This window comes from Sus scrofa, chromosome 3, assembly GCF_054392235.1.
Source record: "Sus scrofa isolate SSC_HxYL_T2T_F1_AM1 chromosome 3, Sscrofa_HxYL_maternal_Yorkshire_Landrace_v2.0, whole genome shotgun sequence".
In the NCBI taxonomy this organism is placed as follows: domain Eukaryota; kingdom Metazoa; phylum Chordata; class Mammalia; order Artiodactyla; family Suidae; genus Sus; species Sus scrofa.
The window spans coordinates 16,275,012-16,291,053 of NC_139385.1; the positions used below are offsets into that span (position 1 = coordinate 16,275,012).

At 41.8% G+C, this 16,042-nt stretch overlaps 1 protein-coding gene across 3 annotated transcripts in view; it reads right to left on the reverse strand.

Moving 5' to 3' along the window:
* Positions 1 to 667: 667 nt before the first annotated feature.
* The window catches only part of TPST1 (tyrosylprotein sulfotransferase 1), a 110,539-nt gene continuing 95,164 nt past the window's right edge, over positions 668 to 16,042 (reverse strand). For 2 of the 3 annotated variants that reach the window (XM_005662003.4, XM_013995569.3), the window contains exons 4-6: positions 6,204 to 6,254; positions 3,377 to 3,424; positions 668 to 1,226 (exon numbers count right to left, since the gene is read on the reverse strand). In XM_005662003.4, coding sequence (XP_005662060.1) covers positions 3,407 to 3,424; positions 6,204 to 6,254 — 69 coding nt within the window. In that variant the 3' untranslated portion in view covers positions 668 to 1,226; positions 3,377 to 3,406. 3 annotated transcript variants of the gene reach the window in all.

Genomic DNA, 16,042 nt, shown 5'->3' on the forward strand with positions numbered 1-16,042 from the left:
ATGGTAGCAGGTTTCTCTGAAACAAATCACAGCAAAAACCTCACTAAGCAGTTTTGATGTATGGACAGGAATATTTAAATACAGCAACTGAAGAAACTTTGGCTTATTAGATCATCATCTGACAAGGTTTTATTACTTCTCTGAAATCACAGGAATGAAAACATGCAAACTTGTGTGTCTTGCATTGGTGGTTTGACGGCGATATGGACAGCTCTTTCGATGTGAGAAGAATAATGTAGCCAAATTGATCATAAGCTTCACGAGGGCAGGGACTGTGTTCTACTTGCTTGTATCCTTCACTCTCATTTTATTGTCTGGCCATGGTTGGTGTTCCACTAATTATTTGTCGTCAGCTATGTTTTCTCCTTTGTGTTCCCTTTAGTTTCCAAAAATATTTGCTATTTCCATATTCATAATTCCTTACAAAAGAATCACATCCGTAATATGACACTTGTAAGTATTGATTAAAAAACAGATCTTTTTTGGAATGAGGAAGTTTTGTCTGAAACAAATTACTTGGGAAGCGAGACTTAATTCAGCTTAAGAACACTCAGACTTCGGACTCCAGTAGAAAGGCAAATATTTGGTCTTGAAAAATAAAAAAACGTTATCTTCAAAAAAAAACAACAACAACAACAACAAAAAACAACAAGGCAAACTACCAGAGTGCTTCACATTTAAAGCTTTTATTTTGAAAAATAAAATACAAAAGTCATCAAGTTGTAAATGTATGAGATAATCCCTCAACTTCTCGGAAATAATACAATGAATTATTTAAATAATTAAGATTTAATATTACCCACATCAATACATTTAAACAGGTACAAGTGTTCTACAAAACATTAGAACATGTACAGACAACCTATTCCAAGACGAAACTGCCCAATTTTGCTTACAGAAACCCATTTTAAAACCCTCCCCTTGAAAACGAAGCTTGGAATCTGGGAAGAAACGATGAGAACCAGAGCAGTGTTAACAGAAAGCACACGTCGCCCTGGGCTTCTGACCCTCGGGGCTGGGCATGGGTCAGGATCAAGAGCGCTGCACTCGGGAAGCAGGTCACTTGGGATGGTCCAGAGGTGTGCTGACCTCCCGCCGGCTGAGCGGGAGGAGACTGGAGAATGAACAGGAGATGCGGGTCACGGCACAGACCTCTGCTCCGCTGACCTCAGCAGGGGCAGCCAGCCCTAGAAATTTCTCTGCCGTTGAAAAGGCAGCAGCCTTCCCTGGGGCAAACAAACAGAGTGTGTTACAGGTGTGTGGTCACAGCGGGCTCTGCCCTGCACGTGCCTCCTTCCAGGCTGTGGCCCCGGCACAGCCAGGGGGACGGACAGGTATGAGTCGAGCCGCCTCAGAAGGAACTGGAGAGGCACACCCTTCCTCAGACTCGGGTGCTTTTAGGCACCTGCCGTGGCTTCAGTAGGCAAAACAAAAGGACGGCAGCCAAAGCAAGGGCTGCTCCTGCCCGTTTAGGGATGACTGCAGCCGTCTCTGCAATTGAAGCTACCGCAGGGGCTCTGACTGGACATCAAAGGCCCAGGGGTCCAACACGCTGACTCTCAATATGAAAAAGTGGATAGTAAGGTTCTTTAAAGGAAGCTTTAGAAAATACAGGGACTGTCGTCCCTAGGTCAAAGGGATCCATAAGACAAAAAGAAAGACTAGTATTTGTCTTGAGATTCTCTGATGTCTTCCTTGCTTCTTCTGACTCTTTTCTCATTGCAAGTGGGCACCTATAGGACTTGACAAGCAAACAAGGATGAAATGCTGCTGTGCAGGGACCTCAAGGCTGGAGTCAGCTGACAACTGCAGTGCGTCTTGTACAACAGCTGCTCAGGGATGAATCCCTCTATAAACGTTTTGAGGAGGGAATTATCTATTGTTTGGAAAGTATTCTGGATAAACAAAACTATCCCAGGCCTGATAACTGCTGCATACATGTGTGCCCACAGAGTATAAGTTTACACTTAGCTTTTGCTCCTTAGCAAAAAGGCAATCATAAATCTTGAAACCTCTGAATATTATGAGCTCACTGCCAGCCATGATTTTGACAAGGTATAGCAGTGTTCATGTGCTTTTTCTATCTATAATCCACCAATGCACAGTAAGTCATCAACATCTCTTATTCAAATCAAATTATCTAATCTCAGTTTTCTCATCAGTAGAATAGGAATAATACCAATTACTTGCCACAATGGTTTGAAACTTGAATGAAATAATTCATACATGTATATATATGACCAATATACACTTATTATAGGTGTTATTGTAGATATCATGTATCATTTATATATTATACATATATCATGCCTGTTATAGAGTACGCACTCAATACATGGTTATTATATAAAATAAAAATAAAACAGCAAACAAAACCATAAGAGAAAAATTAGATTTTAAAAATGGGAGTTCCCACTGTAGCTTAGTGGGTTAAGAACTTGACATAGTGTCTGTGAGGATATGGGTGTGATCCCTAACCTTGCTCAGCGGGTTAAGGATAGGGCATTGCCATAAGCTGCAGAGTAGGTAGCAGATGCAGCTCAGATCTGGTGTTGCTGTGGCTGTGGTGCAGGCCAGCAGCTGTAGCTACAATTCAACCCATGGTCTGGGAACTTACATATGCCTCAGGTGCAGCCAGAAAAAAGAAAAAAAAAAAAGCAAGCAAGCAAGCAAGTTTTTCAAGTTTTAAATGACCTAAGGCATAACTTCATCATTCAGAGCAAAACAGAGTCTTAAGAAAGTATGGGAGGGGGGTGTGAGGTCTGAGCAGCCATATGAGGAGGTCGAGGTTCAGAAACCAGCTTTGCCATTAATTGGCTGGTACCCCTGAACATGCACCTGATGATTAATTACTCAGATATAGAAGGAGCTTGTAAGGCCTGTCTCACACTGTAGCCCTTAAGTACAAGGAGACACCATAGGTTACAAACATAAGACATTGTAACACATTAATATTAGCAAGGGTAGATGTGAAAAACCAACCAACCAACCCTTGAAGATATTAGAGCAAAGACATTTGCACATCCAGCATACAGAGGAAACAGCACAGGGCAGTGAAAGAAGAGGTAAAATATTGCACATTTTAGGCCCCTCCTCATATTGAAAATCACAACACTGTCTAAGGGCTTCCTACGGAGAGCCAAGCTCCTGGCAGACGTTACTACGGTGAACTCTCACTCCCTCTCTCTTCCTCATACAGTCCTCATCTTACAGACGAGGAAACCAAGACACAGAGAAGTTAAATAATCGGCTCAATGCCACACATAGCCAAGATTCCAACCCAGGCAAACTGACTCTAGAGCTGTGCTCTGCACCCCACTCTTACAAGAGCCTAAACAGGGAAACCCCAAGACTCAGCTATGTCCCCCAACCTCACCTCACGTATGTGAAGAGGTTCCTGGCTCTGCTACTCCACTTGCTCAGTCTGTGGAAGGAAGCAAAAGATGTGTTAAAGTGGGTCAACATGACGTGACTACTCTCTCGTCGGAATATCAGGTGTAGCTTGAGGCTCTGATCAGAGACTTTCTGAAGAATTCAGTCTGCTACTGCTCGCTGTATAACAGGGAAGACGATTGGCTTTGGGCTCTGGTTTCTGAAACGGAGACTCTAAGTCTTTGGAATTTCCCAGGGAAGAGAAGCATCTCTCTTACTCATGAGCCCCTTAGATCATACCTGAGTTTATGCTAAAAGATGAGACAACTTGGGATGGGGGCTGGTCACCAGAAAGACCAACCCTGGGATTAGAGGGCAGAGGTTCGGAGCCAGCCCAGCTTCTGCACAGGAGGCGGTGACTGGGGACTGAGTTCAATCATGTGGCCAACAAGTCAATCAATCATGCCCATGTCATTAAACTTCAATAAAAACTAGATGCCAAAGTTCAGTGCAGCATCCCGATTGGTGAACTCTGATATGCCGTGGGGAAGGATTCCCCTCGTTCCATGGGGAAGGGGCACAGAAGCTCTGTGTCTGAGACCCTCCCAGACCTTGTCCTATGTGGACATTTAGTTGGTCTTGAATTGTATCCTTTATGACAGAGCTATACTCTTAAGCACAGCATTTTTCTTGAGTCCTGTGAGCAATTCCAGTTAAATATCAATCCTGAGGGTTCTGTGGGCTTTGGTTTTCTCACTTATTACAAGTTAAAGAAAAGTCGTTACAGGCCCTTTCCATGTGTGTGATGCATTAAATGAAATTAATGAGAACAAGGGGTTTAAATGCCTATTAATAAACCTTTTGCTCATGTTATATTATTTTATTTGTAGGAATTCTCTATATTATGCCAATGAATCCTTTGTTTTGAAATTTTGCCCCACTTGAGGTGTACTTTTTTACTGTCTTTACGATGCCTTCTAGTAAGTTAACAGTCTCGATTTTAATGTAATCCAACTTAGCCATTTTAAAAATAATGATTAGTATTTTTTACAACTTGTTGAAGAAATCCTTCCCTCTTAAAGTCAGGAAGATATTCTCTATTGTCTCCTAAAACTATATTATTTTGCCTTTCACATTTAGGTCTATAATCTACCTGGAAATGATTTTTATGTATGCTGTGAAGCAGTGGGGTCCCTTTGGTTTTAGTCTCAAATTCCCCTGTTGACTCCTTCAGACTTACTATGGAAAAAAGCTTTTGGATTTGACATTTCTTCAAGACCCTGTCTTTTGGATTTTTCTCTGGCTCCAGCTGCCCTGGCCTATGAGTGACAACCTGTTCATGAATCCGTCCAGGTTTCTGGCACATCTGGCACACCCCAGCAAGGCTCAGAGCTCCTGTGCCCTCTTGTCTGCAAAAGGTGATCAGAGTCTTTTGGATAGATCAGCAGTCCCTTGAGAAGATCTTTTATTTTTTTTCCTCTGACTCTTAAGGACTTCCCAATTTCTCATACATAAAAGAAATTCAGTAGACATGTGTTGAATAAATGAAATGAATGGATAGACAAAAATTAAATATATGTTATTAAGCATATACCATGAAAGTAGTTTAAAATATGTATCAGTTATTGATGGCTATTATCAGACAAGGATCTGAGAAGACAGAACCTTCAACCCAAGTGTGAGACACGGCTGCTCTTAGAAGCCTGTTACGATGACTTCACAGGGAGTCTGTGAGGTTCCCTTAAAATCCACATCTGGAACATTTTCAGAACCTGAGTTCAGTGCTGAGTCTTTGTTTCCTGTTAAGAACCTAATCATTGATAGCAGCAGCCTGGAGGCAACGTGTCTTGTCACCATGCTGGACAGGAAGTATGCTGGGCTCCAGCAGTAGTCGCTGATTTTCTCCCCGCTACTGCAAAGGAATGGCAGGTGGTGCTCACGCAGGACATCCTGGGCTACTCTAGGCATGTCGGCTATACCACCTTTTTTTTTTTTTTTTTTTTTTTTTTTGTCTTTTTGGGCCACACCTGTGGCATATGGAGGTTCCCAGGCTAGGGGTTGATTAGGAGCCGTAGCCGCTGGCCTACACCAAAACCACAGCAACATGGGATCCGAGCCATGTCTGTGACCTACACCACAGCTCATGGCAACGCTGGATCCTTAACCCACTGAGCGAGGCCAGGGATCAAATCTGCATCCTCATGGATACTAGTTGGATTCGTTTCCACTGAGCCACGACAGGAACTCCCACGCCACCTATTTCTCTTCAGTTCAAGAAACAATACTGGAAGCCAAGTAAGTGACAGTACAAGGATAACTCTGTATCTGATTTAATTAATTTTTTTCAAAGTAAAAGTAATAAGCTTCAAACTCATACCATCCATTCCCAGCTTGGGAGGCTTAGCAGCAGAGGGCCAATGGCTGTGTATATAATGCATTCACAAGTCTGCTAGGCTCCAAGTCAGAAAACTTATAAGGCCATGGATATACATGTAATAAGAACAAAGAGTGGCTGTACATTTTTATTTCAAGTTAGATATCAGAAGGCTGGAGGAGATTCACCAAGGGAGGCTCCTTATATGGGGAATACTGTGTGGCTTGTGAGTGACCTCGAGCAATCAGAGTTTAGTTATCAGTAAAATATTTCCCTAGTTTTGGAAGACACTGAGCCCTCTGAAATTAAGACTGCATTAAATGATTGTTAAAACCAATATTTACCAGAAGCCAATCTTTCTACCACCAGCACATATCATTAACTCTTTCAAAAAGATTACTTCAGTGGAAGAGCCCCTCTACTATTATAAATCAAGAGGAGGAAGCAGATACAGTACCTGAGGTTTTTCTTTAAGAAATTCAGGTAGCTGAAATTCTCCTTTATAGACCTGGAAAAACAAAGCCAAGTGTGAGTGTAAGGAAACGTATTGTTATCATCACTTCGGGCGCCCGTCACGCCTGACGGTGGACAGTTCACTGCATTCTTGGTGAGTCTGAGAATGGGAGGGAAGCCTGTAGTGAAACAGCAACCAGAGTGTAAGGACTGAGTGAACCCCCTCCTGACTCTGATCCCGCCTGCTCTACGCTTGCCTGGGTGCTCCCAAATGTGGGCTGGCTGGGAGAGGGCTTAGCCTATCTGAAGAAGAAAAGCATCCTAAGGGTCTAAGTTCCAGTCATTTTAGCTGAGAGAGAAAGTAAGCCCTAGGCCATCCCTCCGAAGCAACTAACACAGAATGTATCCAGTTAAGGAACAGGCTCCTCCTGATTTCCTCCTGAAACCTCCAACCTTACAACTCTGGGTTTAATCCAGCTTTACGTTTCCTCATGTACCCAATGTTCCCCTAATAATTTGAATATCAGATGGTCCTCAAATGATATATACTTTTAGCCTCAAAATCCTGTGATTAAAAACTTATTACTCTTTTCAATACATAAAATTACGTTTCTAATAGCAGCAATAATTAGGAAATAGTTTTTAAAAAGATGTGTAAGATTTTTATATAGAAAACTATAAAATATTATTGAGAGAAATTAAAGACCAATTAAATAGAGAGATATACCACTGTCAAGGACTGTAACATCCAATATAGTAAAGATGTCCATCTCCTCAAAGGGTTTCCATAAAAATTCTAGCATGCTTTTTTGGGGAAAGGGGAGGGGTATTTTCAAATTGACCGCAAAAGTTATACGGAAATGCTTCGGGCCAAGAATAATCAATGTAATCTTAAAAAGACAGAGAAATTAGAAAGACTTATTCTATCAGATATTGACTTAATATTATTCAGCTATAATTAAGTTACATTATATAGCTATACATATAAAAATGCAGCTATAATCAAGACAGTAAGGTTTTGGTGCAAGGATAGACAAACATGACAATGAAACAAAATGAGGAGTCCAGAAACAGACCCTCATTCACAGATGATAGTTTTATGATGACAGTGGCACACAGGGCAGTGCCATCAGAGTACGTGAGTGTGGTTTATGTTTATAATGATATACCATACTGTAATTTAAAAAGTGAACTACTACTATACCAACAACAAAGGTGAATCCCAACACACAATGACATGGGGGGGAAAGCAAGATCTCCAATAGCAATGTATAACATGTCTCCATTTAAAGATTACAAAGCTCAAAAATAGGCAAAACAACTCTACGATGTTAGAAATCAGGACACTGTTCATTCTGGGGAGGAAGGGGTGGCAGTGATTGGGAAAGGGGATGAGAGAAGCTTCCAGGATGCTGGTAATTTTCTGTCTTGATATGGGTGTCAAAGGTGTGTTCATTTGTAATTATTTATTGAGCTATGATTTGTATGCTTTTCTGTATGTATGTTATACTTCAATAACAAAATTGAACAAATGAAGCCAGTAGCTTAAGAATTTACTGGGCTTACTCTCTCTTGCTCTCACTCTCTCTTTCACTCACACACACACACTTTAAGTACAAAGATGTTTGTTTCAACGCTGTCTACAACAGTAAAAAAAAAGCTGGGAATATTCGTGTCAATCAAGAGCAAAGAAAGCCTCCATCAGTAACAGTTTGATAACTGCTGGGCTCAGAAACTGCGTTAAGGAAGTTCCCATTGCGGCTCAGGGGTAACTAGTATCCATGAGGGTTCAATCCCCGGCCTCGTTCCGTGGGTTAAGGGCCTGGTGTTGCCATGAGCTGTGGTGTAGGTGGCAGACGTGGCTCGGATCCCAAGTTGCTGTGGCTGTGGTGTAGGCTGGCAGCTGCAGCTCTGATTTGACCCCTAGCCTGGGAACTTCCATGTGCCGAGGGTGTGACCCTAAAAAAGGCGGAAAAAAAGGAACTGCAGTAAGAAACTATGGATTGTTATTGGGAAGAGAGTCACTGGGTAGCCCCTCAGAGCCCAAAGAAATGTTCTATCTTGTGAACACTAAACCTACAAACCTAAAAGAGTTTTACTTGGTTATAAGATGACTGATCCACTTCTAAAGATAGCAATATTCCTTCTGAGATTCAGAGAATGAATGTCCTTTTTTCCTGTTTCTTTCTCTGCCATTTCTTTTAACCTGGTCTATTTTCTGGGGTCTGTGCTAAGATTGTAGCCTGAATTAAAGCAGAGATAGCAGACTTGAGGATAGGATAGTTCTTTAGAGATGCATCACACTGGAAGCTGAAGTGGGTGCAGGGTAACAACAATGCAGCTGCTAAGAGTGTCTCCAAAGCTGCCACCATCTCCTTCCTACCCTCAAATAGTCCCAGGTCACTGTAGGGCTGGCCTTGCTGTCCCCTGAAGAAACTGCATGTAAGACTCCTGTTTGTTTTACCACCACCACAGTCTAGAAATCATTCCAGCTTCCCCAATTTCTACTGAAATATAATTGACACGTAACGTTGTATTATGGGTCCGGCTTGGGGACGTATGAAGTGTCTGGATACCATGTTAACCCTCACTTCCTGTCTGTACTATGTGTGAAGCCAGAAGACACTTTATCCCAAGCAAGAGCTCAGGCCAGTGGAACATCTTTTTTTCTTTTTAACCTTATTCTCAACTGTCTTCTTCCTTCCTCTATTCTGAGAGCTGAGTCCCAATTCCCACCCTTCAAGCCCCTGGGGCATAAGATGCTCAGGCCTCGGGTCCTGGGCCCTGGCTTTTCCACTGAACCAGTACGAGTTTGTTTGCCCCAGTACCTCTTCCCTTGTTGGTGGGTTTGGTCCCTGAGCAGTTTTTCTTACATTCCTCACTTCCTCTCAGAAACTGCACCTCCTCTCTCTTAGCTAGCCTCTTCTGCTGGAATTCAAGCAGAAGGTTCAACGTAAGCCCAGGGGGTCACACAGTCACTTAGTGGCAGAGTGGGGCTCAGGCTCTCCCGTTATACCATGCTCTTTGCACTTCATTACTGTTAGCAAATCTTATGGCTAAATTTTCCGATCTCTTTTTGGCTTGTTGTAAAAACCAACAAGGCATAAAGAAACTCTAAGTGGGAAGATTAACTATTTTAAGTGTCTTTGAGGTATTGACAGTTCCAGAAAGGTAAGGCTTATATGAAGGGGGAAAAAAAACCTTAAATGTGTAATGTCACAAATTTAATAAAAAAACAAAAAGGGGTCAGGATAAGACATGAGACAAAAGGCACATTCAAAAAATAAGTGGGAAGCTGTTTCCTTTCATTATCCTTTAGGGAACAAATGCTTCAAAAGTTAGAAACTATGGTACTGACAAAAATTCTACTGACAAAACAATTTCTACTTAGTGCAGGAAACCAAGGATGGCCTCACTTATAAAAACAGCAAACTTAGGAATGGAATTTCCTCTGGTTAAAGGAACAGTATTTCTGGACATACTAGTCTCTGGTTCTAATGAACTGAGGATTTTGCTTGACAGAAATGGGCGAGGTATTCACAAACGTCCTACGGAACCCTCCCAACTCAAGCACTGAAGGAACAAGAAGGAAACAAAAGTAGGCTTCCGATTTGGAGGGTGCACTGGAAATCAAAACCATAAGAGCAGCCGCTGTACGTAATCATTTTCTATGCCTCAGGTTAGTGCTGAGTGCGGGTTTCATATGCGTACTTATGAAGTCCCACCATCCCCTGAGGAAGGTCTTCTCTTTTTACAGATGAAGCAACTGAGGCACAGAGAAATTAAGTAATCCATCCAGTGCAGTGAGATGGGAAGCTACCAATTTGTACTTCCCATAATTTTAGCTGTACCGTGATCGAACTTCCATTTTAAAAGGGTCATCCTAACTGCTCTGTTTGGACTGTAGAGGGCCAAGGACAGAGGTGTGGTGGCAACAGCAGTGATCCAGGCAAGAGAGGAGGAGGTAGCAGTGGAGGCGGTGAGAAGTGGGAGGCTTGTGGATTATTTCCTAATTACTAACAGACTGGAGGCGGGCTGTGAGAGAGCAGAAGGGAGTCAAGGATGACTCCAAGGATATGTCCAATTGGAAAGATGAAGATGCCATCAACTCTGTGGGGAAAGGTTCTGGATACAGCAGATTTTCAGGGGAAGTGCAGTAGTTTAATTTTAGAAATGTCAAGCTCGAGATGTCTATTAGACAGTAAGTGAAAGTGTCAAGTAGCCAGTTAAATATACAACCCTAGACTTCATGGAAGAGGTCTGTATTCTCAAATACAGAAATTTGAGAATCATCAACTTATAGATGGTATTTAAAACATGATACCGGATGAGATTAAACCAGATGCTCAGGTAGAGAGAGAAGAGCAGAGGACGGAAGACTGAGCTATGGGGACATCCTAACATTAAGAAGTCAGGGAGGAGAGGAAGGACCAGCACAAAGACTGAGAGGAAGCCACTCGGCACAGCACGGTGTGGGGAAGGGTGGGGATCTGGAAGTCTAACCGCTCTACGTCGCTTTCAATATCCCTGTTTTTAGTATCAGACCTCAGTGCTCCCCTATTCGTAATACATGGTATGACCACAATTCCTGAACTTTTGTGGGGTTCAGGGTGAGCTGGCTTGTTTCTTTTCCCTTTGCTTGCTTGTGTTTCCCCCTGCTTTTTTTTTTTTCTTCCAGGTATATGAACTCAGCTATCTTCCACTCTGCTGAGTCATCTACTATTCCTACCACAGGTTTCCATCTTCATATATTAGGTTTCAGTGGTGACAAATGGGTTTGGGGGCTCTAGTCGGGTGGTCTCTACAAGGCTGGAGATAGAAAAGGAGAAGGGATGCTAAAACTAAGGGACCCAATGATACTTAGTTTTAAGGTAACATGTGGTGCGGGTGTAACTCGGCATGCATATTGTCTGAAGTCCATGTGAATAACCTGGAAGCTTTACAGAGGCTGGGAACTACTATTTATGAGACCGCTAAATAGAGGAACGCATTACTACTGAAAAAGAAATTCTACATCATGCAGAGGAGCAGGATAAGCAGGAGAGACGTGTACTTTCCACTGTCTTTAGCTGTACTGTTCATTATTTGCAAAAGACTGGAGCTGAGGGGAAAGGACTGAGGGGTTTTTCAACCACTCCCCTCCAAGCTCTAATGTTTTGTGATTTTGAAGGAAGTTTCTCAAAGCCCGAATACCACAAGGATTACTTTCTCAGCTCCACCTTTGCCTTCTCTAGCAGGCCTCCTGGTCTGTGTCTAACAGTTTATAAAGGTTGCTGCACTGCTCTTGAGCCTCTCACAAAGCAAAGCACTAAATAAGATCTAAAAGAAATGCATGTGAAAATGTGAGCTCCACATATTTAACACTGCTTTATAGTTTTTACTTGTGGTAGTGACGGTATGCTTCCATTTCAGGGGCTTTGTCTGGTAACCGATACCATTTCTAAAGAAGTAATTCAAATAGAAAAGGAAACTGTATCTGCTGCTTTGGGTTTGTAGATGAAACTCAGATTCAAATGTCTGGAATAAGGTTAATTAACTCCATTATAAGCAAAGCCTTCAGTTATGGCGCTACCTAGAATACAGAGCTAGAGAAGGGAGGAGAGTTTGTCTAAGCTGCCTGTGAAGTTTCACACATCCAAGAGAGAAGAGCTTCTAAAGGTTGGCGGAAGCAAGCAATGCATCATTCTTGTTATTTGTCTTCAGGCTCCTTTAGGGTTTCTTATAAGACTAATTAGAAACTGACCAACTACGCCCAATACTGCTTCACTGCTACCACAGCCTCACCCATAGTAACAATTTACAATAAGGATGTAAAGAAAAGTCTCCAAGCAGCTAAAATGGATGTCGTTAACATCCATCCTCTAAAGGTTCCTTCTCCTTGACACACAGGTTTAACCATCATCAGTTATTTGGTTTCAGCCTGTAGCAATTATAGATACAGCAAACAGACAAGCAATGGACAAGTACTGATAACTGTGACAAGTGAAGCACAAGGTGACAGAGACATTATAGAAGGCAGACAGGAAGCCTGGAGTTCTTTAAGAAAGGGACCGATAGTTCTATAGTTTTTAATTAAGAGAAGATAGGCATTTTCTCTTTATAACACATACAATAATTTTCTTTGGAATTAAATTTCAAAGTATGATCAATAAGTCATTTAAGAAGGTAAAGAAATGTGTCGTCAAATGCAGAAGAATTTTATACCAAAACATTAAGATTTGGTTCTAAGTGGAGCAAATCTGTCCAGAAACCTGACTCTCTAGAAAGACAAGTTTCCTAACGGTTTCATATAGTCAAGCTTCTGTTAAGTTATAGGAGAAAGTGTGAGACATGCTAAGAGGCCAAATTCTGAATCTGGCTTATCTTATGGAGAAAATTAAACTTTTTCTAAATTATTTCCATGCTAAAAGTGTTTGTGGCCACATCCCCTGCAATTGGGCCCCCATGATCCCTGCCTCAGGTATTCACAACTTTGTGTAATCCCCTTCCTTTAAGTGTGAGCTGGATCTAGTGACTTGCATCTAATAACTAGAATATGACAAAAGTGGTGGGATGTTACTTCTGAGACTGGGTCACAAAGAGTCTCTTCTGTCTTGGGTACTCTTTCTTGCCTATTCCATTAGAGGGCAGCCAGCTGTAGGTCATGAACTGCCTCACAGAGAGACTTGCCGCAAAAGAACAAATACCTCCAGCCAATGGTCAGCAAGTGTCTGCCAGCACTCACAGGAGTGAGTCTGGGAAGGGATCTTCTCCCACTTGAGCCCTGAGATGACTGTAGTCCTGGCTCATGGTTTGACCACAATCTCATGAAAGACTTGGCTCATTCTAGATAAAACTGTACCTGGATTCCTAATCAACAGAAACTGAGATAATACGTTTGCCATTTTAAGCTAACTACCCTAAATTTTAGGGTAATGTGTTAAGGCTAAGTAGATAACTAATACAGATTTTGGTGTCACGATGGGGTTATATTGTAACAAATATGTAAAATGTGGCAGGAGGATTGGAACTGGGCAGTAGGAGGTAGTTGGAGAAACTTTAAGGAGAAGGCAGTAAAAGTCTAAATCGACATGAACTGAGAATAGATTCTGGACTTTGAGGAGACTACCCATGCAGGTTTTAGAAAACGATTAGAAGCTAGAAGCAGGAGGATCATTATAAAATTGTAACAGAGGAGTTTCCGTCATGGCGCAGTGGTTAACGAATCCGACTAGGAACCATGATGTTGCGGGTTCTGTCCCTGGCCTTGCTCAGTGGGTTAATGATCTGGCGTTGCCATGAGCTGTGGTGTAGGTCGCAGACACGGCTTGGATCCTGCGTTGCTGTGGCTCTGGTGTAGGCCAGCGACTACAGCTCCGATTTGACCCCTAGCCTGGGAACCTCCATATGCCGCAGGAGCGGCCCAAGAAATGGCAAAAAGACAAATAAATAAATAAATAAATAAAATTGTAACAGAGAGCTTAACAATACTGTCGCTTACAGTTATACAGAAAGTAGAAAATACACCAAATGAACTGGATGGTCCAGCTAAGGAAATTTTCCAGCAAAGCTTTGAAAGTATCACCAGGTTTCCTCTTGATGATTACAGTAAAATGCAAGCGAAGAGAGAAATGCAGGGGAAAACTGTTTTTTACAAAAAGGAGCCAGGAGTTACTGGTTTTGCAAGCGGGTTTGAAAATTCTTAGCTTCTCCATCTTCAGTGCTAGCAGCATAGCAGAATCGCTGGTTCTGCTTCCAATGTCACATCACTGTCTCTGTCTTTATCTTGCTCCCCTCTTACAAGGACCCTTGTGGTTACAAGGGGCCCACCCAGATAATCAGGATAATCTCCTCATTTAAAAATCCCTTAATTACATCTACAAAGTCCCTTTTGCCACCTGAGGTAATGTATTTACAACTTCGGGGGATGAGGACATGGGAACCTTTTGGGGGGTGGGTGTTATTCAGGCTATATGCAATAGACAAGTATAACCATTATACTTAGAATTACTATACTCGGAATTATCATTTATAAATGAGGACGCACATTTGAACACAATGCTATAGAAATGACAATTAAGAAGTTCAATTATTTGAAAGTTGCACATACTATTCACATGTACACACTTTCCTGACTATTCTACTCTGCTGTTGTAGTGTGAAAGCAGACATAGACAACATGTAAACAAATGAGGAGTTCCCGTCGTGGCGCAGTGGTTAGCGAATCCGACTAGGAACCATGAGGTTGTGGGTTCGATCCCTGGCCTTGCTCAGTGGGTTGAGGATCCGGCGTTGCCGTGAGCTGTGGTGTAGGTTGCAGACGCAGCTCGGATCCTGTGTTGCTGTGGCTCTGGCGTAGGCCGGTGGCTACAGCTCCGATTGGACCCCTAGCCTGGGAATCTCCATATGCCGCGGGAGCGGCCCTAGAAAAGACAAAAAAAAAAAAAAAAAAAAATGAGTGTAGGGTATTCTAATAAAACTTTATTACCAAAACAACTGGTAGGTCAGATTTGGCCTGTAGGCTGTCAAGTGCCAATTGCTGATTTAACTCAAAACATTCTTTCAAAATGAGAGAATTTTAAACAATCTCTGGAAATAGTACATGTACTAATACCATGTCATGAGCACTGAAGACTTTAAGGTTTTGCTTTTGCTCACTGTTTTCTTCAAAATCTATGTGTATATGTATATATTGTTTTGTTTAAAGTGTAAACATATACATATACATATGTGTACACATACACATGCATTCCAAGGGTTAAAAGATTAGTCTTACAACCTTATAATCCCTGGTTGTGAATTCAAATTTCACTCTAAGCTCAAATCGAATTTATTCCTCCTTCCTGTGCACACACTGTAAACTCTATAATTAATCCTTCCTTCCTCCCTCCCTTCCTCCTTTCCATCCTCTTTCCAAGTATGCTCAAGTGCACAGAATTGGATTCATCATAATCCTTAGGTTCATGACAAAATTTCATCATTGGTCCATGCTTGGCCTGCTGTTATTTATTTTGTTATACAATTCACTATTTTTAATAATATAAAAAGCATTCCCCCTTGAGAAACAATGATTTGATAGTTTCACAAGCAAAGAAAACACAACTGCAGCCAGATATGATAATACAGGAAGGAATCTAGATTTTGAAATTTATGTCTTTAATCCCACTGGGCTCTTGTGGCCCAACAGAGATTCATTATCTCTACAACACAAATATGGAACAGCTGATAACATGTATGTTTACATATTTTCATTTGTCTTAAAATATTTTGGCAGCTTTGCAAATCTCAGACTGGGTTCCTGGAGAGTTCAATAGTCTTGTGCTAGAAACAACTGAAAAATGTTACTAATTATATTTCCTATATCAGAAGAAAAAATATTAATCAGCTCAGAAGCATGATTTGCTCCTTCCAATGCTGTTTTTAAGAAAAAGAAATGTTTCATTGTACTGACTTTTGGGTGAAATTGGACAAGACAGATTGTAATGTGAATTGAATTGGGAATATTTAGTAACTGTGAAATAGGAACCTCTTTCTATTATAGAAATCAGTATACTGGAGCTCCCGTCATGGCTCAGTGGTTAACGAATCCGACTAGGAACCATGAGGTCGCGGGTTCGATCCCGGCCTCGCTCAGTGGGTTAAGGATCTGGCGTTGCCAAGAGCTGTGGTGTAGGTCGCAGATGTGGCTCGGATCCCAGCATTGCTGTGGCTGTGGTGTAGGCCGGTGGCTACAGCTCCAATTAGACCCCTAGCCTGGGAACCTCCACATGCCGCAGGTTTGGCCCTAGGAAAGACAAAAAAAAAAAAAGGAATCAGTATAAATACAGCAAATTTATCATTAGGACTTTGATTTCTTGAAGATAA